Raw genomic sequence first — 23,625 nt, forward strand, 5'->3', positions numbered from 1 at the left:
TTGGCCAGCTGAACAAACCAAGCTACTTTAATCTTCTTTCTTAAGACAAGGTCTCTGTGTCCTTCTTTGAACTCATCCCAGTTTAAGTTGGTCTTTTCTGAACACCAGCAACCAAAGCTGCAAGCAGCATTTCAAATGGGCCCTTACCAATGCTGCATACGATGGTACTAGCACCTCCTTTTGCTTGCTGCTTACATCTCACCTCACACACTGAGGGACTGAAGTGGGCTTTTCCCCACGCATCCTCCACTGGGAGAGTGAAGCTGCATCTTCCACTTGGCAGTCAGGAGAGGCTGTGTTCAGCCTGCAACACCAGAGCCACAGAATATTTCTGGTAAAATGACTGGCAGCTAATTCATTGTGGCTTGTAACCCCACTTTATTCAGGTTCACAGTCAACACCCCCTGTGCTCTCCCCGTCCCAGGATTCACAGATTAAAGAGAGCTCCAGGCCAGATGTGCCCATTGTGTTCATCTGCACAGGCCACAGAAATACCGAGCATTAATTCCTGCTTCAAATTCTGTCAAGCCCCACTCAAGCCAACAGCCAGCTTTGACCTAGTCTGGATCTCTTTAAAATCAACACTGGAAGGTTTTCCCTAAGTTTCCAGTAATGGATTTTCTGAATTTTTTCTAGCTTCAGCTACTGAATCCAATTACACCTCTCTGCTGTACTGAGAAGCCCTTTATCGAAGTTCTCTCCCCTATCTAGACACTCACAGCTAGCGATCAAAACACCCTTAAACTTTCCTCTGATAAGAAAGTTCCTGCAGTCTCTCACTATAGGGCACACTTCCAACCTTACAGCCAATCTAATGGCTCTTTTCTGATCTCTCTTCAGCTTATCAGAGTCCAGAGGAGAGCCACGCGGATGATCAGAGGTCAGGAAAACAGATCTTATGATGATAGGCTGAGAGACATGGGGCTCTTTAGCCTGGAACAGCGCAGGCTCAGGGGTGATCTGGTGGCCACCTATAAGTTTATCAGGGGTGACCACCAGGATCTGGGGGAATGTTTGTTCACCAGAGCGCCCCAAGGGATGACGAGGTCGAAGGGTCACAAACTCCTGCAAGACCGCTTCAGGCTGGACATAAGGAAGAATTTCTTTACTGTCCGAGCCCCCAAGGTCTGGAACAGTCTGCCAGTGGAGGTGGTTCAAGCACCTACATTGAACACCTTCAAGAGTAAATTGGATGCTTATCTTGCTGGGATCCTATGACCCCAGTTGACTTCCTGCCCTTTGGGCGGGGGGCTGGACTCGATGATCTCCCGAGGTCCCTTCCAGCCCTGATGTCTATGAAATCTATGAAATCTATCAGCACCCTTCTTGTCTAGACACAGAATGAGCAGAGGGCCAGGAGTGGTCACAAACACTGTGCCAAGCACAGGGATAACAGAACATGCCTGCTCCTACTAGAGATCTCCCTGTGCGCGCATCCAATGGAGCTCAGCTCACAATCCATTCATTAGCTACCACCACCTCCAAATCTCCTTCATCACGGCTGTTTCCCCGAGGACACGGCCCCCTCCATATTGCAAGTGTTGCCTGCATTCTTTGTCCCCAGACACATGATGGTGCATTTGACTGCACTGAAATGCCTATTGTTTGCCCCTGCCCAGCTGACAGACCCAGCAAGACAGCTCTGCGTCACGGGCCTGTCCTGACTGCCATTTCCTATTCCCCCAATCTGCCATCTGCAAACTTTGTTTTTTCCTCCCAAGACATGGATAAAAAGCATCACGTTGTGTAGGGCCAAGAACTGGTCTGTGAAAGACCTTGCTAGAAATACAGAGTGGGGCAAAAATCCCCCATGCATCATCACATCCTTTGTCTGTTTCGTGAACCAGGTTTGAATGCATTTAGTACAGGGGTGGGCAAAATATGGCCTGCGGGCCAGATCTGGACTGCCAGGTGATTCCACCCAGCCTGTGGTGTGTCCCTCGGCCCCGCCGCGCCCAGTCACAGAGGGCAACACGGCACGTGCAGCCGGTCCCGCCGACCCGGGCGCAGAGGTGAACCTAACAATTGCTCCTGTTTAGTTCAGAGATAAATTCCTCTTCCTCTGCCAAGGTGAGAATCCCTTGCACTGAATACAATACCCAAGCTACAAGATGGCTGTTTCCAAATTTTGGAACATAAAAGCATTTTTTAATATGGACAGCATGAGACCCTGCCCCTCCCCTGGCATTCAGCACTCGCCAAAACCCACCGTGCCAATGTGCCCACTCTCCGCACGTTGCAGCAGGTGTCTGAGCAGCTAGTCACCTCATCCGCTAGCAGTTTTCTGGTCTGCAACACCCCACAAGCAGAGTCCCTGCCTTGTGCTTGGTCTGCTCATCTCAGACATCTGCAATGAGTAAACGTTATTGCTGCTCCTACAGCCCAGGGGCCTCTGGGCATCCCCGACAAGGAGAGGCTAGGCCTGCACATCTCGACACCCTCTGCTGCCTCCCTGATCAACAGCTGGCCCCTTCCTCTGAGGAGCGCCCCTGCGGGACACTTACTCTGTTCCAACTCAAACCACGAGACATTCCCAGCAAGAAAGGCTGGGACACCTGTTAGCAAACGAAGCCTTGGACATGGCAGAAACCAATGTCCCTGCCAGAAGGTGTGAAACAGGGAGCTGTCACGGACCAGCACAACCCAAAGGCTATGCGACTCTGGGTAGCATCCCTCAACCCCCGCCACTGTAGCCTCTCCGAGCCCCATACTAGTACTCTGTCTGTGTGATTATCCACCATTTCCTTTACCTTCCCTCCCCCACAAGGCAACCTCACCTGCCTTAGAGAAACCTGGGGCCACAAGATGCCTGTAAAATCCATGGAGCACAAGGGCTCCCAATGTCCAACCATGCCAGCAAGTCTTTGCTTACCAAGAAACTCAGCTACCCAAAATACCTTGGGCAACCCAACAGAGAGCAGCCCATTTCCTATGCTACAGACCACAGAGAAGGAACTGCGCAAGTGTTGTGGGGTCAGCAGAAACATTGCAATATGCAGAAGCACATAAACAGCTTTCTTCTTCAATTTTCACTTCCTATCAGGACAGGAAGCTGCAGCAATCTGCCCACAAAGCTGCAAGCAGAAGAAGGGCTGGCCTAGCCTGAAAAGAGCATGAGCTGTAGGCACAGTTCCCTAGGCACCTCAGCTCCTGACCTCACGTGCATATGGGGTGGAGTGTACTCGTGTACCACAGCCGTGGTGCCCATCGGTGCAGGGCAAGGAAGCTGGGCGCTGGATTCAGACTCATCTTGTAGCACGTTCTTCCCAGCCAGGCATTGGCTCTTGCCCCTCCCTGTGTCAGGCCCCTCGGAAGCCGAGCGAGCTTCTCTCTGTTAACAGGCACAGCAGAGACTCAGCCTGGAGGAAGCCCCAGAGACATCCCCGCTCCCATTAAACAAAGCAAACGGCCACTCATGAGCAGAGCGGGATGGCAACCTGACCATCCCCATCTCTGTGCACGCTGGGACCAGGTGAAAGCTACCAGAGTGCAGAGAAGTCTTCCCAAGGCAAAAGCAGGACAAGTTCCACCAGCCTGCACTCCTTTCTTCCAGGGCTCAGGATTTATACAAGTACGCCCATCACACAGCAAGCTGCCTTCTGTCTTTCTCTCTCAGGGATCCTCTGTCCTAGGCTTTAAAAGAGCAATTATCTGATCTCCCAAGGTCAGCTTCAAAGTTGGGTTCCATGAATCATGGAGAAGTGTTCAGGTCATGGGCCTTGGCATGAATATTAGGCTCTGTTTCTTGTGCTGTTTCCCTTTCTACTGCAAATAACAGGAAGCAAATTATTGGGTGGTATTTGTAATGAAGAACCAGTGGGAACAGCCAAGGACAAAAGCCCTTTGTAGGGCAGAGGCAAAAAAGTGCATCTGAGCAGGAAAGGAAGAAATGCATCACAGAAGCTGAGAAGATAAAAGAGCAGATTTTGGGAGGAAAAAAAAACAATAGATGAATTAGGTTGAAACATTTAATTTAAAGTCTTTGCATCATCAAGAATAGAGCCTGAGTGCACCTTGCTAGGGCTCAGGGTCAGCTGGGGATTGTATTCTCTGAGTGGAACGAACTTGTGAAGGACATTACGTGCCTGTTGAAGATCAGCTACCTACCCCTAACAGGATGGGTGGAAGAGAACTCTACATTACGCAAAGTGTTAGCATCAGGACGTCAGCCCAGGAGCACTGAAGCTCAAGTCTGATATGCAGTGTCTTATATGAGACGCAGGCAGGGGACAGTGAGATCTAGGGAGCCAGGGGACATACCAAAGGGTGCGCTGCAGGTCTGACATAGGAGGAGCTGCTACGGAGCTGCCTGCACGCTGCTCATCACCAGGGCATCCAAGCAGCCAAAGACCTGGATGAAGCTTCTCTGAAGCTTGACGATGTCAGGACACAAACAGCCGACGACATGTTATGCCAGAGTGATCCACCGGGCTCCCCAGAAAGCAGGAAAACACTCACTGCCCCAAAACGCAACACCAGCACAGGCCCCTGCCAGGTCACGGCTGCAGAACGTACTGTGCTTTCTGCAACATCTGCCTCCAATTTCCTGCCTTGATTAGTCTCCTGGTTCATCCATCCTGCTCCAAGATGCAGTTCCACATACTCCAGACCAAAGTCATAGCAGCACATGGTGACTGCAGCTGGACAGTGCTAGAACCTAGCGAGCCGTAGGACAGACCATCCCAGGGATGCCAGCGGAGACGAAGACCAGCTAGGGAAAGGGCTCAAGGAATTTGTAACGCAGAGCCAAGCTGCTGAACTGTCCTGTCCTGGCCCACCCTGGTAGCAGGGATAGCCCCCAGCAGCCAGGGAGCCTGGTCCAGAGGAATGGGAGGCACAGATTTGTACCCTACCATACCTTCTGGCTTCCCCACAAGCCCCTCAGGTCTGCACCAGAATAAGACCATCCCTTTGGCTGAAGAAGGCCCTGGGCCTGGGTCCCAGAGGAGTCTGGATGCCAAATACTATCCCACAGCGCAATGCGATGACAGAGGCTCATATGTGGATACCCACCCCCTGCCTCTGGCAGGAATGACAGGAATGAGAAGGGCAATGGTAAGGAGGCCTGGGGCAGGAGAGCTAAGACACACTTCTCAGCGAGTGGGCTCGGAGAAGATTCTGGACCTTCAACGGCCCAGGGACTCAGCTGCTCTGTAAGCTTGTCCTGTAAGTTTGAGTGTTGCATGATGCCCAGGCAGCAGTAAAGTCTGGGTGGGGCAGAGCAGCCCTGGGGCTGCTCTAACTTACGCTGAGACTAAGCTGGATCTAACTACTGCCAGGACTGGTGGGTACAATCATGGTCTTGCTCCACTTTCTCCTACCCTGCACTTCCAGCACCCAGTGAAGTGCAGCTGAATTCAAGATCTAGGTTTTCTGCTTTTCTCAAAACATGCCCAGATGTTGTTATTCCTCTGTAAGGACCAGCCACAAGACCCAGCACAAAATAACAGTGGGAGGCAGGCAGTGCCATGAGTGGTACCAGGCTGCAAAAAACTTTGCAATTGGATCACATCCATCCAGATACTGGATCCGACTACAAGACTTTCCCCTACTACAGCCAGAGGAGGAAAGGAAAGAAAGAAAACTACACTGCACCCACTCATGCTGACTTATGCAGAGGTCCCCATAACCAGAGGACGGCAAAGAGCTGGGTGATCCGTGATGAGCCCCAGCACAGACTCCTTGAACAGCCTGGCAGTCACAATTTCTCCACCCCCCACACACAATTAATTAAAAGCTGGCTGCGATAGGAGCCCTGTCATACAGGTTGAGAACTGCACAAAAGCCTGGAAACCAAAAGCAGCTGGCAAATGGGGCAGGAGGGGCAGGGGATGGCATTAGAGAAACTCTGGTCTAACGGCTTTAAGGCAGACATGGAAAAGGGATTAAAAGGAATTGTTGCTTTCGCAACATTTCATGGGAAGGAGCTGCCCACACAGCGCAGTTAGAGAAGTAGCTTCCAGGAGATGGAGGGAGCTTGCAACCCTGGCCAGCACCGTGACACATGGGCTGGAAAAATGCAGCCGGCAAGCCTGGAGGAAAAGCAACCCGAACTCCAGTCACTCAGTCAGGAACCAAGGGTCCGGCTATGTCCACAAGACCCCAACAGGGAGAGGAAGCAGCAAATCCAGGAGGCATCGCAAAGCAGCATGGCTGCAACGCAGCAGAATTCAGGGGCAGAATTCAGGCCTCATGTTGCCCCAGAAGAAAACCGTTGTCCCAGAAGAGGCCCAGGCCTGTTCACGTGCCTGCAACCCGCTCACACCAGACAGCATGTGAGAACAGTTCACACGTGCATACAATTCCTGCTAAGCCTGGAGCAGCTGTGGTCTCCCGAGGAGAGTGCCCAAGAGCTACCCAGGCATAGTCCTTGGGAGATGGGCAATGGCTGGGACACGCGCCACGGTGCTACTCGCCTTCCTCTGGCACTTCTGATCTGGCGCGCTCAGGAGATGCCAGCCTCTTGCAGCCACACAGATTAACATTTGCACATATGCGAGACAAAATGCACACAAACATGACCGAGCTTCACTAAGCCCCTGGGAGGGAATTGCCCTGGAACGCCCTTACGCGTAGACTGAGGCACAGAGCAGGGAGGAGCCCCAGGTCCTTGCCGGTGGTGTGGGCGCTTGGCAGACGCAGGGACTACATTTAGGCACTGAATCAGTCTCCTGGGAAGAAACCTGTACCCCTTTGCTGAGGAAGGCAAGCGAGTGAACATTGTGACACTAGAAGTAGGTGCCCCCCAGCATAGCTGGCTGGAGGGGCCTGCTGCACGATGGAGCAAGGGGACTGTAGGCTCAGCACCCTGGAGCTCATCGCCAGCAGACATACCGTGTGTCCCAGCCTCACCAGCGATTGAAGGCTCCACCCTGACCCCCACTGCTCCGCCTGGACTTGAGGCTGCTCAGCCTCCCCCCAGACTGCTTGGTCCCTTGAGGTTGGAGAGCATCACACTCCACTGACTGGTATTTGACACTTTTGGGGAAGAAAGCAAAGTCCTCTGTGTCTCCTTAAGGTTAAAGCTTGGTCCCAGGTCAGCACTTTGAACAGTTCTGAAAACGTTAAGCTCGTATCCCACCGCAAACGTGTCTGCTTTGGCCAAGCAGGAGGAGGCAGGCAGAGAAGTCTGGACATCTCACTGCATCACGGTCAGAGCCTGCTGTGAGTCTTCCCTTGCCCGAGCGCAGACCTGGCATGCCCCCCTAGTCCTGCCACATGCTTACACCGTGTTCCTTGATGCTCCACTCTTCAATGCCTCCCCCCTAGCATCTATGACCCCAGACTCCCCCAGTCCTTTCCCTGCCTCCCAATCACCCCACTGGCACTGGTCTGTCTTGGGGAGGATCCTTCTCAGTCCCTCCAAGATGGACTTGGCCACAGTCGCGCCACAAGTCATGGGCAGCAACAGGAGCAGAACCCAGGACAGGAGCCAGGGACAGACCCTGACCCCTAGCTAAGGGCTCTATCCACTCAGCCCCACCATCTCCCTGCCCCCCTCCCCCCCCCGCCGACATGGAGTCTGGGGCTGGAGCCAGGAGGTGTAACAGGGGCCAGCACTGCTTTCCCTTTTGTGCTGCCACTGTTACCAGGGTCAGAGACCACAGCAGCAGTAACTGGTGACCGGTTTCATGCTCCTCTGAGCCCTTTGGAAAGAGAGATAGTAGTGCACTGTGGGCCACCACAAGGCAGAAAAGGCTTCCCCATCTGGAACAGCTGGCCCACCTTCCCCGAGCTCCACGCACAGTTCAGGCCAGCGGACTGCAAGGGCTGCCATCAGGTGCATGGAGCATGGCACATTCCCCGACTCCTCCTTCGATAAAAGGGGGCAGTTTCCCAGGCTCAGCTCTCTCACATAATGCTGATCCCAAGGGCTCAGACCACAGTCTCCAACAGCTGAAAACGCAGCGGGAAAGACAATTTCCAGGCACAATCCTTTAAACTCCTGCTCTGATGGATCAAAATGCTTGCATTGTGGCTGAGCTGCCTCGTGTGACCACGCTCATCCCCGCACAGGGAAACAGACCCAGAACCAGCCCCGTGGCTGCTGGAAGTAAACACAGTGGAGGCCTGCTGCGCTCCCACCAGTGTTTGTTACCGCTATTGCCACAGTGCCACACAGCCCCTGCCACAGGCTGGGATCCCCTGCGCTTGGCTGTGCTCACACTGCACAAAGCACTGGTGCTGGCCCAGGTGCGGGATGGGAGAGCTGTGGGAAAGGTCTGAAGGGTGACAAGGCAGCCACACGGCCATGCACACGCTGTTACAGGGAGCAGAACAGCAGAGGAACAGGCGCGAAGGCGGCAGCTCCCCGGTCTAGTGGCAGACCATGAACTTCAGTACCATGGGCTGAGCAGAGGAGGGAGGCGGCCTCTGAGCATGGAGAGGGAGACAAAGGGTAGAGCGGCAGGGGCTGCAAAGGGGCCTGCAAGCAACTTGTGCTTGCTGCGATAGGGGAGGTGGAGCTGTGGAGGTTTGTGGAGGAAGGCTAGGAAATGATCCAATCTTTGCAGTAGTGACCTGTGTGGAGGGAGAAACCTTCTCCAGAAGTGAGTGATGCAGCTGGTTCTCGTATCCGTGGCCCAGGTGGGCAAGGAAACTGAACGGACAGGCATCATCTCCTAGAGGCCAAAGCAGAGCTGAGCTCTGTCACATTCTCCAGCCATTTTCACGTCTGGTTTTACATGCCCAAAGCAATGGGGGTTTCCCCTGGAGGGAGGGTAGGGGGGCAACTCCACCTCCCAGGTCACCTCACCACCAGCTGACCTGCCCTGGCATTCGGCTCAAACGATCCTGCACGTAAGCCATGTCCACCACTTTGGTTTGCAACCCTTGATGCCCACCTGAATAAGCTACCCCCACCCTTTGGGCCTGGTCCCCCACCCCTGCTCATGCTCCTCAGGTGTCACCGCACACAGAGTGTCCGGCTGTGGGAGTGAGAGCAAGGCTGGTGCGAGGGGGCTGCGAGACAAGTGCTCAGCCCCTCTGGAGGATGCCCAGCGTGCACAATCGCTGCAGGGCTCTGAGCACAGGCATCGTGGCGGAAGTGGGGGTTCAGGCTAGTGGCTGTCGTGATTCTGTGCACTATGAAGTCAAAGCAGAAAATGGCACTCTAGTGCAGGGAAGGAGCCTCCGTGGTGCCTGGTCAGAGCCGCACCAGGCATCCCCTCCCGGCACCACGCATGGCTCGTGCACGCAGGCCACATCTTATTAACATGGCTGCAGTTTGCCACGAGTATCAGTTATAGCTGTCATGGCATGGTGGAAGCTGATCATCTGGAGCTGTCAGAGTGGCCTGGAAACATCCTTATTTGCCTATTTTTCCTATAACAGGTGGCACAGACTCCCCACTCTGCCATTTAGGTAATGAGCTCTATTAGCTTATTTTATTTTATTCATGAATTTTAATTGATCTAGTCTGCATGACACAGGGCAACAAAAATTTAACCCAGATATTGCAATATTGAGGCCAAAAACTGGGATTTGACTGTATCAGACAAGGCCCCCAGTTTGGATCCGAAGACAGCTAAAAGCTGAGACGCTACCGCTTCCCTTGGGAGCTTGTTCTGCTGGGTATTCGCTCTCGCTCCTGTAATCTTGCGCCTTATTTGTACTTCGAATGTTTCTGCTTCAGCTTCCAGCTGCTAGCTCTTGTTCTGCATTTCGCTGCTGGATTTAAAAAAGCCTCTGGCACCTGACATCCCCCCTGGAAAGGAACTTATACACTGTAATCTAGTCACCTCTCCATTATTTCCGATGATAAGCTAAACAGAATCATAGAAGAAAGTCGAGCTGGAAGGGGCTGGGGGTGGGGGGGGCACATCAACTCCAGCCTACTACTTAAAGCAGGATCATCCTCATCCAAACTAGCTCATACAAGTCCTCATCTAACCTATTCTTAAACCTACACACAATCATGTTGCACAACTACAAGGCACGTTGCCTGAAGACACCAAAAGCTACGGGTAAAAGTGGGGGACTGGCTGCTACATGGGCTATTGTAATGCACTCAAGAGATCCAACAGATTACGGCACTTGCTGATAGGGATTTTTCTCCAGGACACAAAGTCTTCTGAAAAAATGGAGATTTTCAGCCATATCTCCATTTTTTCATTATTCTTTGGAAACTGCAGCCCCCAAAACTGGACATATTTCTCTAGCATCTGTTTCACCACTGATATGTGCAGAGGTAAAGTCATCTTCCTACACCAACTTATGGTTCCTATCTACACACATCTAAGGATTAAATTAACCATTTTTGTTGCAGCATCTCACTGACAGTTAGTGTTCTGTTCTTTGGACATTACGAGCCCAAAATCCTTTCCAGAGCCACTGCTCTCCAGAAGACAGTCCCCATTCTGTAAGTACGGCCTCCGTTCTTTTTTGCTAGATGTGACTTGTGTTTTAATACAGTCAAATGTTGTGTTGTTTGAATAGGACCGGCTTCCCCGGCAGCCCCAGCCACTTTCCAGTCATGACATCCTCACCCGTCATTACTTGTACTCTAGCAATGTTTGTAGCATCTGCAGAAATGTAAAACTCATTTGCAGATCATTGCGGAAAAACTCCAAGAATGTCAAGCCTGGCACCAATCCCTGCAGAACTGTGTTAGAAACCCCCTCTCCCCACCCACGGACGGTCAGTTATCGAGTCCTTCACCCATTGGCCATTCTGTTAATATTGCACACAGCTTATTTTTCATCATAAAATTGTGCAGAACGAGTCAAGCAATTATGCATACTAAATGTACACTATCATTAGTATCAACCACATCTCAAAGAATGAGATCACGTTTATGTGGGAATTCAGGAAGTAAAAGTGGAGTGGGCCTGCTAAGGAAGTGAATCCAGTTTCCTTGCCCTTTGGCAGCCACACCGTAGAACTGCAGGCATTTATTGGGCTCCCACCAGTTAGCATTTTGCCCTCACTGCTCCTTTTATGAGGCTGTTCCAAAAATCTCACTGCTCTGATGGAAAACTTTTTCTTTTCTCCTGTCTAAAATTACTCATGGCCAATTTATATCTATTTGTTTTTATGCCCGTTAGCTTAAATGAAGCCTCCTCTTCAAGGGTGTTTAGTCCTCAAAGAATTGACCGAGGAAAGATCTCCCTTCTGGGTCTCCACGTTGCTAGAGTAAACACAGAGCAATATGTTTTAGTTTTTGTGCTCCTTGGATTAACACAACCTGAATGCTCTTCCCGTCTTCTGGAATTTCCCCAGTATTCCCAGACTTGTTAAAAATTAACATCCATGGGCCAAAGACCTCCTCAGCTAGTTTCCTGGGCCTGTTAATATAAGTCTGCATCCTGAGAAATTAAATATTGCTCAGTTTCTGGTAAATCCTTCATAATGCGATTCAATTTCATTATCCTGTTTCTTTCCAAATGTAGAATTGAAATGTTTATCACATGTTTCTGCCTTTTCTGAGTCGTAACTGACAATTATTCCACCTCCACCCAGTAATGGGTACGTACCAGTTAGCATATATTTTATTCCTAATATACTTAAAAACATTTTTTAATTGCCCGTGTCCTGCCATCCACAGATTTTCCCCTCTTGTCTTTAGCTTCATTTATCAATTTTCCTACACTTAACAATTAATATAAATTAGAAATTTATGCCTATTGCTCCTCTTTCCACTTATTACCTATTGATTTGTATTCATAATTGCTGTCCTGTTTTGTTTTGCTTTTTAGCCAGAGCTGTCCTTGTTCTGGACTGCAGATTGTGGCTTTTTGGCTGCCTGATGAGCTCTCCTTAAATGCTCCCAATTTTCACTTGGGAAAACCACTCTCTCTCCAATCTCTCTGTCCTGATCCTCAAAGGAAACTTACAAAACACTTCCCAGAGATGAGCCTATGAATGCCGTGTCATCAACCTCCTGGACGCTAAAAATCATGGACTAAATATAGACATTGGATTTATGATACATTATAACCTGCCTGACATCTGACTGCCCAGGTACTTCTCCACTATTTATCCCCCTTCTCCCCCTCACCCAGCCGGTCTCTCACCCATTGACTCCTCAATCTACATCTTCACTGACTTTCCATCTTGCATGCAGACCAGCCCAGCCTCAGGCTGCTTTACTTTCCATTCCATCCAGGAAGAGCACACACCAACTGCTGAAACTTCCTCAGCCTGATGGAGGGTTTTTGAACCCTAAAGCCTGCTAAAAATTGTTTTCCATCTATTTAAGTTGGTCTAATAAAAGATATCAGATTCACCCAAAGAACCTTGTCTGCCCAGTTTTCATTCACACTTTTTGTCCAGGTTTCTCCTCCCGATGAAATTAACTCATAATCTGACCTTCCTTCAAGAAGTTCAGCCACCACCAGACACTTAGGTTACCTCTGTTTCACCATGTTGACGTACTCAAGTCCCGATTACTTGTGTCTGGACTCCTTCCAGTTGTAAGTCCAGTAATTATTTGTTGTTCATCTGTCATGAGGTCCAAAATAGTTACTGCTTATCCGATGCAGTATGTTTTGTGTTGTAACATCATCTATGGCTTTTAGACGCTCTAAGGATGGTTTACTACAGGCTCCAGGAGACCTCCAACACGTGCCTCCCAGACTAGAGGGAGATGCTCATCTTGCTCTTTGGTCCGACTCTGAGGCCTGCGCCATCCCCTGGCAAAGCCCCCTCCTTCGCTTTCTTAGTCCATCTATCCAAACCACAGTCACGTCTAACTAGATATTCTTTGGACAGAGATCCCAAGCAGCAAGTCTTCCTCACCAAGTCCTGCATTTGGAAAAACACGCATGCAGCCCACTCATTTCCTGTCATTGCCTGCACAGATAGGAAATCCTTCCACTGGGTGCATGCATCTCATCATCCTGTTTTCTGCTGCTTTTTGCCAAACACAGCCACACAGCAAATGGTATTTTTGGAGCTGGTGCTTCATGTTCTTCCCCAAACAAATGCTTCCCTGCTACTTCTGGCATCACCAGCTTCCACTGCACATTGGAAGGTGACTTGCATTTGTACCCCTAGCTAGAGGCTTGCAGCACCTCTTCCAGGATTAGCTCAGACATTCACTAGAATTTTTCTGCACGGTCCTTGCTCAAAGCCCCAACACTGGGCAGTCAATTAGACATTCTTCCTTGCAGTTGCCCAAGTCACAGTGCTCTGCCCTGACAGCTCTTAGACATTCCCTAGGCCGCCTCATCTCCTTTAGTAAAGACACCTCCTTTTGTGCATTGCATTTCCTTTTTGGAACAATCCTTTTTTTAGGAACACTTCTGCAGCTATGCTTATCTTCTTCCTCAGCAAAGGCAAACAATATATAAATATTTTCAACTTCTCTCTCCATTGCACAGATTAATAGAATAACCTCCTACTTCACCAATGCCTGCATTAAACCATGAGGTAGTTTGGACCTGGTGGATATTCTTTCCATCCAGACCATTCGCTGGCTTCCCCAGATCAGTCTCAGGGACTGCAGGATTTTGGCATTTTACTATATTTCTTTAGGTGCAAAGTGACAATGTGGCAGTGTGACAATGGCAAAGAATCACTTTCTGCAAACACTGATCAAGGAACTTCCTTAGAATAATCGGGACAGTATTATCAGCATCTCTTTCTGTGTTTCTGTTTCACTGCAAAGCTTCTGCTGAGTCCCTTGCCCAGTCTCCTATTAGCTTGTATTCCAGCTACACGTTTAAAGAAGCCGCATGCAAATCCTTCCACCAGTCTGTACCAGACACCAAGCAGCAGACTAATGTGGGAGTTACCATACAGAGAGTGCAAAATGTCCAGCATGTAAGAACAGATTCAAGCATGGGAACATTTCTGCAAAAGGCTGAGCATGCCGTGTGCCACCAAATTACAAACAGAAACTACAGGACAACACTCCCAGAGGTCTTGTCTCACACCAAGAAAAGGGGTAAGCTCAGTCGTGCTGTCAGCTGCTTGGCAGAAACATTGCTGCATAGCCCAGACAGGAACACAGGGCAGCTGAGCTGTGTGGGGCATACCCTGAAGAGAACCCGAGGGGGCAATGAGCCCTCGTGCCAACATGCTACAGACAACACCTGCTCAGGTGTCCAAGACAAGGAATCTCCAATGCCAGCATCAGGGAGGACAGCAGCTGCGAGCTCTGCCAGGAGTTAAGCTTCTGCCAACACCAGGGGCTCAAGAGCCATGCCCTCCACAAGAGACTCTGGAGGGCCCTTCCTGCCCAAGATGCCGCTGTGAGACCCCTTCCGGCTCTGGACCCCGAGCTCCTTCCCCCCCCGCGGAAGCAGCACCATGGTACTGTGGTACCACAGGCTCCAGCAGGACACCCTCTCATCTTGGTGTCATCCCCCCGCCCTTTCCCCTTTCCCGGCCCAGCGCTGCACTTTCATCGCAAGACCGCCACCACTTCCAGCACCTGTCACAAGAAACACACCGGCTACACTTGCTCCCTACACCCTGCAGTGACACAGGCAACACCTTAGATCGAGATCCCTGGAGAGAGGATGTCAGAGCCCCTTAGGGCCAGCCTTGCTCACACCTGTCACCTCTGAGCTGCAGTAGCACAGGGAACGGAGCCCGATGGGCTGGCATCTGCATTGCATGACCCGGTGACCAGTCGCTACAGCTCTTGCCTCTGCTCTCTGAGCTCTAGAGACACAGTAACAGACACACACATACGCACTGCCAGCTCTGGGTCTCTTGGCACTGGCAGTGCCCCTTCTCATCGCTGCCCGAGCAATGAAACCCCAGAAACTTGTGTTAATTTTGCACTAGAGAAGGACCAGAGGAAGGCTGCATGCAGCACAGACCGGATATAAATCTGGCCAGCAGAGAATCACCATCCTGGAACAAGCACACGGAGCTCCTTCACGAGGAACGCATGTAGCCGTGTCTCCTTTCCCGTTCCAAGATGCATTTGGCTGCTGTGAGCCCAGAACTAGTTCACTCCTGAATGACAAATCTGAATGAATCTCTCATGAATATTCATCAGCTGCTCAAAGTTTTGTTTGTGGCGAGACTGACGTCACAGCAGGTCTAAGCAGCTTGAAAAGTTCCCCCAAGTGCCTCTCCGCCCCCAAGCCTTTCCCCAGGGAGGATTTGGCTTTCCAAATTCAGAACCTCTCATGTTTGTTCTTACCCTTTGGCTCATCCATCAATACCAGTGCTTGCTCCCCTCCTCCTTTCTCAGCCTCTGCTGGCGCTGAGCTGCTGGACTGAGAGGTGCACATGAAACTGGGCTATTTAACGGTCCATGGCTGTGGGAGGGGTTAGTTTAACTCTGCTGCATGACTCAGAAGGAACCTAGCAGCAGGTCACCCTCTGCTTTTCCTTTAAGGAAGGAATCAGCGGGGGGCTGCAGCCCCTTGCCTCCCCGGCTTGTGCCAGTTATTTGTCAGAAAGAACAACTACGCCTTCCCCCTTTGGGGTTGTACCCACAGGCAGGTCTGCATCTGGCTGTAGTGGCACTTCTCAGAGGGAAGTAGAGCCTTGGCTGCAAGCAGAGCAATTATTCGTCAGCCTCTGAAGTCATCTAACACTCACCAGACTTCCATGGCTCTAGCAAGCCTGTCTGTGAGAGGCCTGATTTATAGGGGAGATAACAGTGCCCCCCTTCACTTGCATCTGTTGATTCAGCCAACTTCACCTTCCCCAGCGCCAGCCCCAGGAAGGAAGACAATGTGCAGAAGGGGTCGAAGAGTTGCTGGTGAGAAAAGTGGTCAGCCCTGATGACCAGTCAGTCCACTGTGTCCACCTCCCATCACAGCCCCACACCCCTCACCAACACTCACCCACCAGCCACTGAACCTCTTGTCTTCACCTACAGGAAGCTTCTACAAGGCAGAAAAATTATTTAAATATTTAGACCCTTATTTAGGGTCTCTGTCCCAAAACATGCCTGTGAAAATCGCTTGCAGCACAAGTTTATCAGCTGCCTGCTTGTAAATGCAGGCAGGATCCCGAAGAAGAGCTCAGTCTTCTCCGTTTCATACACTGCCACACCCATAAAGGGGTGTGGAGGCCTCTGTGACACCTGAGCTACCTCAGTACATTGATTGTTGATACAGAGAAGTAGCAGGTCTGATGGGTACGAACAAGTCATTTTTAACGACTCTTTTTGGAACACAACTGCCCTTCAAGGAAGGGGAAAAGGTCACCATCACATTTAGCACGTAGGCAATGCACCACCAGTTTTCCTTCTGTCGCCACCACAGATACCCCAGGAAGCCCAGAATCCACTTACCTGAGGACTGGTGCCCACTGCCCATATGCCCACAGCCGCTCCAGTTTAAAAGTGCCGTGCAACAGAACTTCCACGTCCTCCTCTGGGAGACTGCTTCATGCCCCACACATCTTGAGTTAAGCAACGTTTCCAGAGATTCCTCTTAAATTCTGCTTTACTGAGAATTTTCCTCCTACAGCTCCTAATTACACTTCTCTGAAGCACTCTAAAGAGCTCGTGCCCATTAGTGTAGGCAACGTGGCCCCCTGGCTAAGCCAGCACAACGGAAATTAGGGTGAAGAGTCCTCAAGACCTTTAGATGACATTAAAGGACATTGACCACCCGTTTAATGCAGCAAAATGCTTTGTGGCCAGAGCCTGCAACACTTCTGCATGCAACAGTGTGTACCTACTGTGGTGATGGGCACCTTCGAAATGCCAGACAGAAGAGGAGATTGGCTGTGCACCTGGAGTGAGGCACCAGGGCCCCCACCCCCTTGCCTTGTTACTGCCTTCCTCTAGGACCCCAAGCAGGTTTCTGCCTGTCACTGCTGTTTGCACACAGAGAAAATGCTGCCCACCCTTATGCAAAGTGCCCTGGCACTATCGCCATCTTCCACAGGCCTTCACTGACAAGCTCCACTTCTGAAGCAGAAACAGCTCAGCGGGACTCAGGGCTCAGCTATTACTTGTGAACACTAGAGTTAATTGCCACGCAGAGGCAACAGCAGCTGTACATTGCCTTCAGACTTCTGTTAATTGACCCAGACAGCAACTAATGACCAATTCTTCTTCTCTTGGCTGCATGGCCTGTTCTAGCAGCTATGAACTAAGGTAGCCAAATCTACTGTCCATTTTTGGAAATGCATAATAAAGTTGTCCGAGGCCATACGGGGAGCCTATGACACAACAAGAAACAGAATCCATATTCCAAGCCCTGCACTGTAATTATAAAGCCATTCTCCTCATTACAGATTAGCCCAGGTTCATGTGCTCTGGGGAGAGAACAAACCTTTCCTTCTAGGTATGACATGCAATACCATGACAATCAGCAATGGAGTGGTGGCGAAAAGGAGCAAAGGATGAGCCATTTATTTTCTCCTGCCTCAAGCTACTTCTTCATCATGAATGCAGGTTTATGACCCTGCCAAAAGAAAAGATGCATGGTTTGAAAGGACAAGTATTGACCCTACAGTGCATCGGAGAGACTGAGGAGCTCTCAAACAGCCAGACTCAGGAAACATCACTGCCCCTGAGTCAGGAAAGGGAGGAACTGGCCATAAAGAAAACAGAGAGACTGGAAATCAGAAACACAGTTCAGAGCTGCCAAAGGCAAAAGGACTGGATATTATCCGACACAGCTGGAGGAAGGAGACAGGCAGGCTGTGAGCACAAGAGTAAAGAGGACCAGGAGCCACACAGCTATCACTAACCCATCGTTAATAGGTTTTCAGTTTGGAAATGCAGAAAAGGTCTCTGCAGAACCAGCTGGTGCAGACCATGTACCTGAGGACAGTTGCTCAGCCCACCCGCAGGACAAGCAGCTGCGCCCACAGGAGGCTCTCCAGCCATCTACAGAAGACAGAGGATTTTTGCAGGGATTCTGCAGTGGGATGGAAGAATGCTCTGTGATGGGTGGGAAACTAGACAGGGTGGCATGCTACCTTCCCACAGCCAAGACCTAACATGTCATGAGTTGGCTGGAGCAAAGGGCAACCTCTACCAGTGATGGTGCCTAGTGACGAGGAGGCTGGAACCTTTTCTTTCAGACTCTGATCTGGCCTTTGGAACTGCGAGGCTAGACTGCTAGGATGTGCTCTGCATAGGGCTGCTGCAGAACATGGCAGCCACCTCTGCCAGGGGCGGGTTGTTAGGGCTCATCCCTCCAGAGTCTGCACTGCCTCCCAGGAGCTTTCTGGGCACAATTTGGGCTGCTGGTTTTGACCTAAAAGGCCCTCTATGGTCTGGGCCTACTGCCTTCTCCCTTATGCCCCATCACAATCCCTAGGGTCTCCTGGGAGCAACCGCACACAAGTGCTGTTAGCGCACCAAGTCTCCCTGGCAAAAATGCATGGGGGAGCATTGTCTGCAGTTGCTCCTCAGCTCTGGAACTCCCTCCCTCTTAAGGCTGCCTGAGCCCAGACACCTCCTGGAAGTGCTGTAAGAACTTGGGCAGATGTTTAGCAAACAAAACTAGAGCCAGGTGTTGTCTAGGGGATCCCTGTTTTATCCTGGTGTTCTAGTTCTCTTCTAAGTTGTTTTTGCTCTTGTCACCCTTCTGTTCGTATGTTATGCTGTTGTTATTTTTTTATGGTAAGCTGCCCTGAGCCTTTGTTGGGATGGGTGGTATACCAGTCACCAACACTACTTCATATGATAATTCATCAGATTACAGACCAAGCCAGAGGATGCTACAGAAGAGAATGGTCCAAGTAATCTTCTCCCAGATCCCTCCCATCACATGAGTTAGGGCAGAGCCAAACCAGATCTGAAGAGGTAAAGTAGAAGGCCTTGCTCTTGTGGATCATTAGGAAAGAGAGGACTGCACAGCTTAGGGCTGGTTAGGCTGGCCAGGAGGATAATACACCGATGGAAAAGCTGTGGAAGAAGAGAGCAAAACAGCATTCATTTCACACAAAATCAGGATGCTCAGAATAACATTAATCAAAGTGCCCACAGCTGTGGAGAGAAGAAAATCTTTAATTTCCCACATATCAACGTCAGCATCCAAGGCAATAAGTAGGGGGGTATTATAACTGCTCGTTTACAAACATAATTTTGACCTATTGATACCAGTGAAACCCAGTGGGAAAAGTCACTAGTTGCTGCCTATTTAGAAAGGGTTGCATAGTCAAGAGAGACGGAGAGTGGCACTCTGCGTGGAATGGCTTTACCTGCCTCCGTTGGGGATAGCTCAGCAGCAAAGGATGCTGAATGCCCATGGACTGACATGGAGGAAATGAAGCATGAGACAAAGCATGGCTGATGCCTGTTACAAAACAGCAAACCTGTTAAAGAACAGGACAACCAATTCTTTTAAGCCTTGTCTATAACACGTGTGGAAAAAAGCTGGCTATTCCTGGGGATTTCAGTGTGTGACACACAGCAGCCATCAACTACCTGAAGGGGGGTTGCAAAGAGGATGGAGCTGGACTGCTCTGAGTGGCAGCAGATGACAAGGAGCAACAGCCTCAAGTTGCAGCAAGGGAAGTTTAGGTTAGCTATTAGGAAAAAGATTCTCAGCAGTTGGGTGGTGAAGCACTGGGACAGGTTACCCAGAGAGGTGGTGGAGTCTCCATCCTTGGAGGCGTTTAAGACCTGGCTGGACAAAGCCTTGGCTGGGATGATCTAGGTGGGGCTGGTCCTGCTTTGAGCAGGGGCCTGGACTAGATGACCTCCTTCCAACCCTAATTTTCTATGATTCTGTGCTGGGACTCTGGTCCAGCTGCCAACACTTAAACTTCTAAAAACTGCATAATAGAATTTCTAATTTATCAAGTGCTGCATCCAACAGGAAGGGAATCTGTAATTAGTCTTTATGATAACAGATAAGAGGACCGACCTGCTGTCAGAACTAAACCTTACTTGTTGCTTATGTACAGCTGGTCAAGACTTGGTTACATTTATTATGTGCAAACAGAATAAGTCCAAACCAGTAATATAGGTAACAAGGCATTTTAAAGGGCCAATTTCACAACATCAAACACAATTATGAGCTGAAGAAATTTTGTGAAAGAATTAAAACAGACAAATCTGAATGATAATCACAGCAACCATCTAAGGATATTGTAGAAGGTGCCCGAAGTCAGTCCCACAGTCCAGAGAGACCATGCTGGCTAGAAACAGGTTTGACTTAGCATGCAAGTAAAAGCAGCAGTAAAATATATAGTTAACAACTAAAAAAAAAGAGGAAGTTGGCAACCATGAAGCTGGTAGCCATGAATACAAGTGAGAGAGAAGGAAGTGAGGAAACTGGTAAGGGAAGCAAAAAGATAACAAAAAGAGAAACTTAAGGCTACAAATTTGGAGTTTTTAAAAGTATATCAACAAGAAAAATGATCCTATCATATTGACCCATTATATGGGCATGTTAGTAATAACACAGTAGAAATAGCATATTCAATTTTTGTTTGCAAATATATATAATTCTTATATGACAAAGTAATTTCCATTCTGAAAACAGAGACACTGAAACAAAGATGATTTTAAAATGGAAGTAATTCATTTTAAGATAGAGCTTGACATATAAATAAATGTGATTATACAACATTGTTGGACATCCTGTAGGAATATTCAACATCACTGCAGGAATATTGGAGCACGAGGCACCTCCCGAGTCTTTGACCCCAATCTTGAGTGTCATGGATAACCTACTGCCACACAAAGTAACTCAGGAGAATGCCAAACAGCTGCTGTTAAAGTTGATCACGTTTGTGTAAGATAATGTGCATTTGAGAGTTTGTAAGAGCTGGCCCTGCACCTCTTTGGGGTCAAAGCTGATTTTCAACAAGTCTTGGAACACTGGGGAAATGCCAAAATAACTGAAGAAAGCTCATATGGCAATATTTTAAAAAGATAAACAAGAGGACTCTTGTAGCTGTAGGCATACCACCCTGACATCATTCCTGGGCAAAGTAATGGAACAAGTAACATAGGACACGATTAACAACAAATTGAAGGAAGGTAATAAAATTAATGCCAATCAACATAGGCTTATGGAAAACAGATCAGACAAATTAACTTGATATTTTTTATAAAAACTAAAGTTTGGCTGTAAAAGTAATAGTAATGCATCGTGATGCAAGGTGTACCACATGATCTCTTTGCTGTCAAACTAGAACAATACAAAATCAACACAGCCTATTAAATGGATTACAAGCTGCTATCAGATTCAAGACAGTTGTTGAAAAAAACTGAGAAGATTCCAAAGAGAGGTCCACAAGTGAACAGGGGATAGGAAAACATGTCCTCTAGCAAAAGACTTAAGCTAAACAGATTGAGCTCCTTATCAAAGACAAGAGTAAGTGGTGACAGGATCATAGTCTACAAGTACGTGCAGAGGAAACAGGAACTTGATAGTAATAAATACATTTAAACAAGGTTAATGGCCAAAGCTGGAGCTAGACAAATTTAGGCTAGCATTAAATCAATAATGTTAACTGTGAAGGTGGAAAAAAACTTAGCAACTGTTGTGATGGATTCTCTACTTCTGACAATTACAATAATCAAGACTGACTGTTTTCCAGCGGTGCAAACATGAACCCTGCCCATGTGACAAGCAGAAATTAATTCTGGGAAGTCCTATGCCCTGTGTGATGAGACAAGTAGAGGACCAGAGAAATCCCTTCTGGCTTTAAAAATGTGTAAATGTAGGGTAGGACTCTGTTCATAAACTGTGATTTAGTTCTGGATCCTGCAGGGTCTTTGCCTTCATGTAAAATCTTTATTCATTCCTTAAGCAATATGCAGCTAAATAATTACTCTGTAGAGATAACTGACTCTCTCAGGTAGACTAACATCAAAAAGGGCAGACAAGATGTTTATAGGAAATACGCATGGTATCATGACAGAACAGGCAGCATCCTTTTATAAATAGAGGTTTGTTGGGTGAAGAAGCTGTCAGCAGGAATATCAGTGGTTCCTCTAGAGAGGGGATTATAGTGCTCTGGTTACTGGCTATTATATACATATACATATATACATTATATAGCACCCAGAAGAATGGTAGATGCTCCACAAAAACTCACCCAAGACAGGGCTCAAAAGATTGCATGCTCTAAATGAAGCAGAGGTGTATGGATATAGATTTATGCAACCGTTCAGATTAGACAGACACACACAAACCCCAGGGGAATTGAGGGAGGGGGCTAGGGGAAGAAGCATGACCAGCAGTGCAGGGAAACCTCCTTTGCTGAGGCACGTGGAACCCCTCATCCCCCCAGGCACGGGGTGCGGGAGGCTGTGCCGCATCATCTCCTGCCGCATTCTACTATGGATTTGATTGAGAAGTGGAAGTGAGATTCTGATTTTGCAGCGTGCTTGGTTCTCCTTCTGCCCGGGGTGCCCGTCCTGGCAGAATTCTATGTTTATTATAACCATGGGAGCAAAGAGCAGTCTCTGTGGTACACACAGACGTATCTGGAAAAGAATAACCAGCCGGTCCCAAGGCAGATGAACATTTTTGCTCTGATAACGTTCCAGACAATCGGAGGAGGAAGCTTCAGCATATAAAAATAAAATAGAGGAAACCACTAATTTCCACACAGCTCAGAGTCTGCCAGGGGAGATCAACCCAGAAATCAGAACAGCAATGTGGAGCAGGGTAGCCAGTCTCCTAGGATGGGAGCAGCACCCAGAGCAGCACGAGACATGTCCCCTGCCCCCAGCACAAAATTACCTAAACTGCTGAAGCCTGATGACAACACACATTGACAGTTTTAACACAATCAGCCTCACGGGAGGTTAATATTTCCCCCTCCAATGCCGCAGCTCCTTTTTTGGCCTCATTAAGGTGTATTATTGTCTCAGAAATATCCTGCTCCAGAGGTTATGTGCACGCACACACACACTTCTCAGGACACAGGGCAGCAGGCAATGCGGTAAAGGCCAGGGCCGATAAAATATGGCCTACGGGCCAGATCCAGCCTGCCAAGGGATTCTGTCTGTCCCACAGGGGTCCGGGCCAGTTGCCATAGAGACCATGCTCGTCTGCTGGCTCCATTTGGTACCCCCCACTGGTGGGTGCAGGACAGATGGGACCGGGCCAGGTAGGATCAATTCCCTCCCTGCTCTGCCCTGCCATGCCAAACCAGGTCAGCACCCCCACTCCCCACTACACCAGGTCAGCACCCTTTTGCCCCCACCCCAACAGCTCGCCAACATTCCTGAAGTAGCCCCCCAAGCCAAAATAATCATGCAGCTTGGGTAACGGGAAGTCAGTACCCAAGTGGAGATAGGCACTTGGGACATGCTAGCTTGACCTCAAGGGAACAGGGAGACGGGATGGAAATTGCTAGAGTGGAAGCCAGAGTCCTTCCAGCCTCTCTAGTTGAGAGCAGGGGAAGGAAACAACCACAGGAAAAGCAGAGGAACCTTGGAAGCAAAGGGATCCCTGGGACAAGTCTGCAGGATTTAGAAACCCAACTAGCGTGTCTTTGAGAAATGCTTCTGAAGCAACTGATCAGTCTGCAGATAACAAAACAACCAATGGCCAGGCCCCAGTGCAACACTGCAGGCGCCTGCTTGCTGTATTTGCAGAGGAGGAAGGAAATTACTGGCTCTTCTGCCTTGAAACATATATCCAGCAGCTGCAGTACCCACCATCTGCATGCCCAAGGAGCAGAGCCAGACTGTAGCTGTAGAAAACTGCCTCTACGTCACAGTGGCTTCAACATGAAGGAGTTCTCAGAGGAGGCTGCAAGTTACCTTGAGGTCTGCTCCCT

General features: G+C 49.3%; 1 protein-coding gene across 3 annotated transcripts in view; it reads right to left on the reverse strand.

Moving 5' to 3' along the window:
• Positions 1–15,300, reverse strand: part of ENTPD1 (ectonucleoside triphosphate diphosphohydrolase 1) — a 40,230-nt gene extending 24,930 nt beyond the window's left edge. Inside the window, exon 1 of one of the 3 annotated variants that reach the window (XM_090056921.1) lies at positions 15,101–15,300. In XM_090056921.1, the coding sequence (XP_089913047.1) occupies positions 15,101–15,191 (91 nt within the window). In that variant the 5' untranslated portion in view covers positions 15,192–15,300. The remainder of the gene's footprint in view (positions 1–15,100) is intronic. The other 2 variants (XM_090056923.1, XM_090056924.1) reach the window with 2 other exon arrangements.
• Positions 15,301–23,625: the final 8,325 nt, after the last annotated feature.

The sequence above is a fragment of the Crocodylus siamensis genome, chromosome 7, assembly GCF_052110815.1.
Source record: "Crocodylus siamensis isolate JL-2025a chromosome 7, ASM5211081v1, whole genome shotgun sequence".
Lineage (NCBI taxonomy): Eukaryota > Metazoa > Chordata > Crocodylia > Crocodylidae > Crocodylus > Crocodylus siamensis.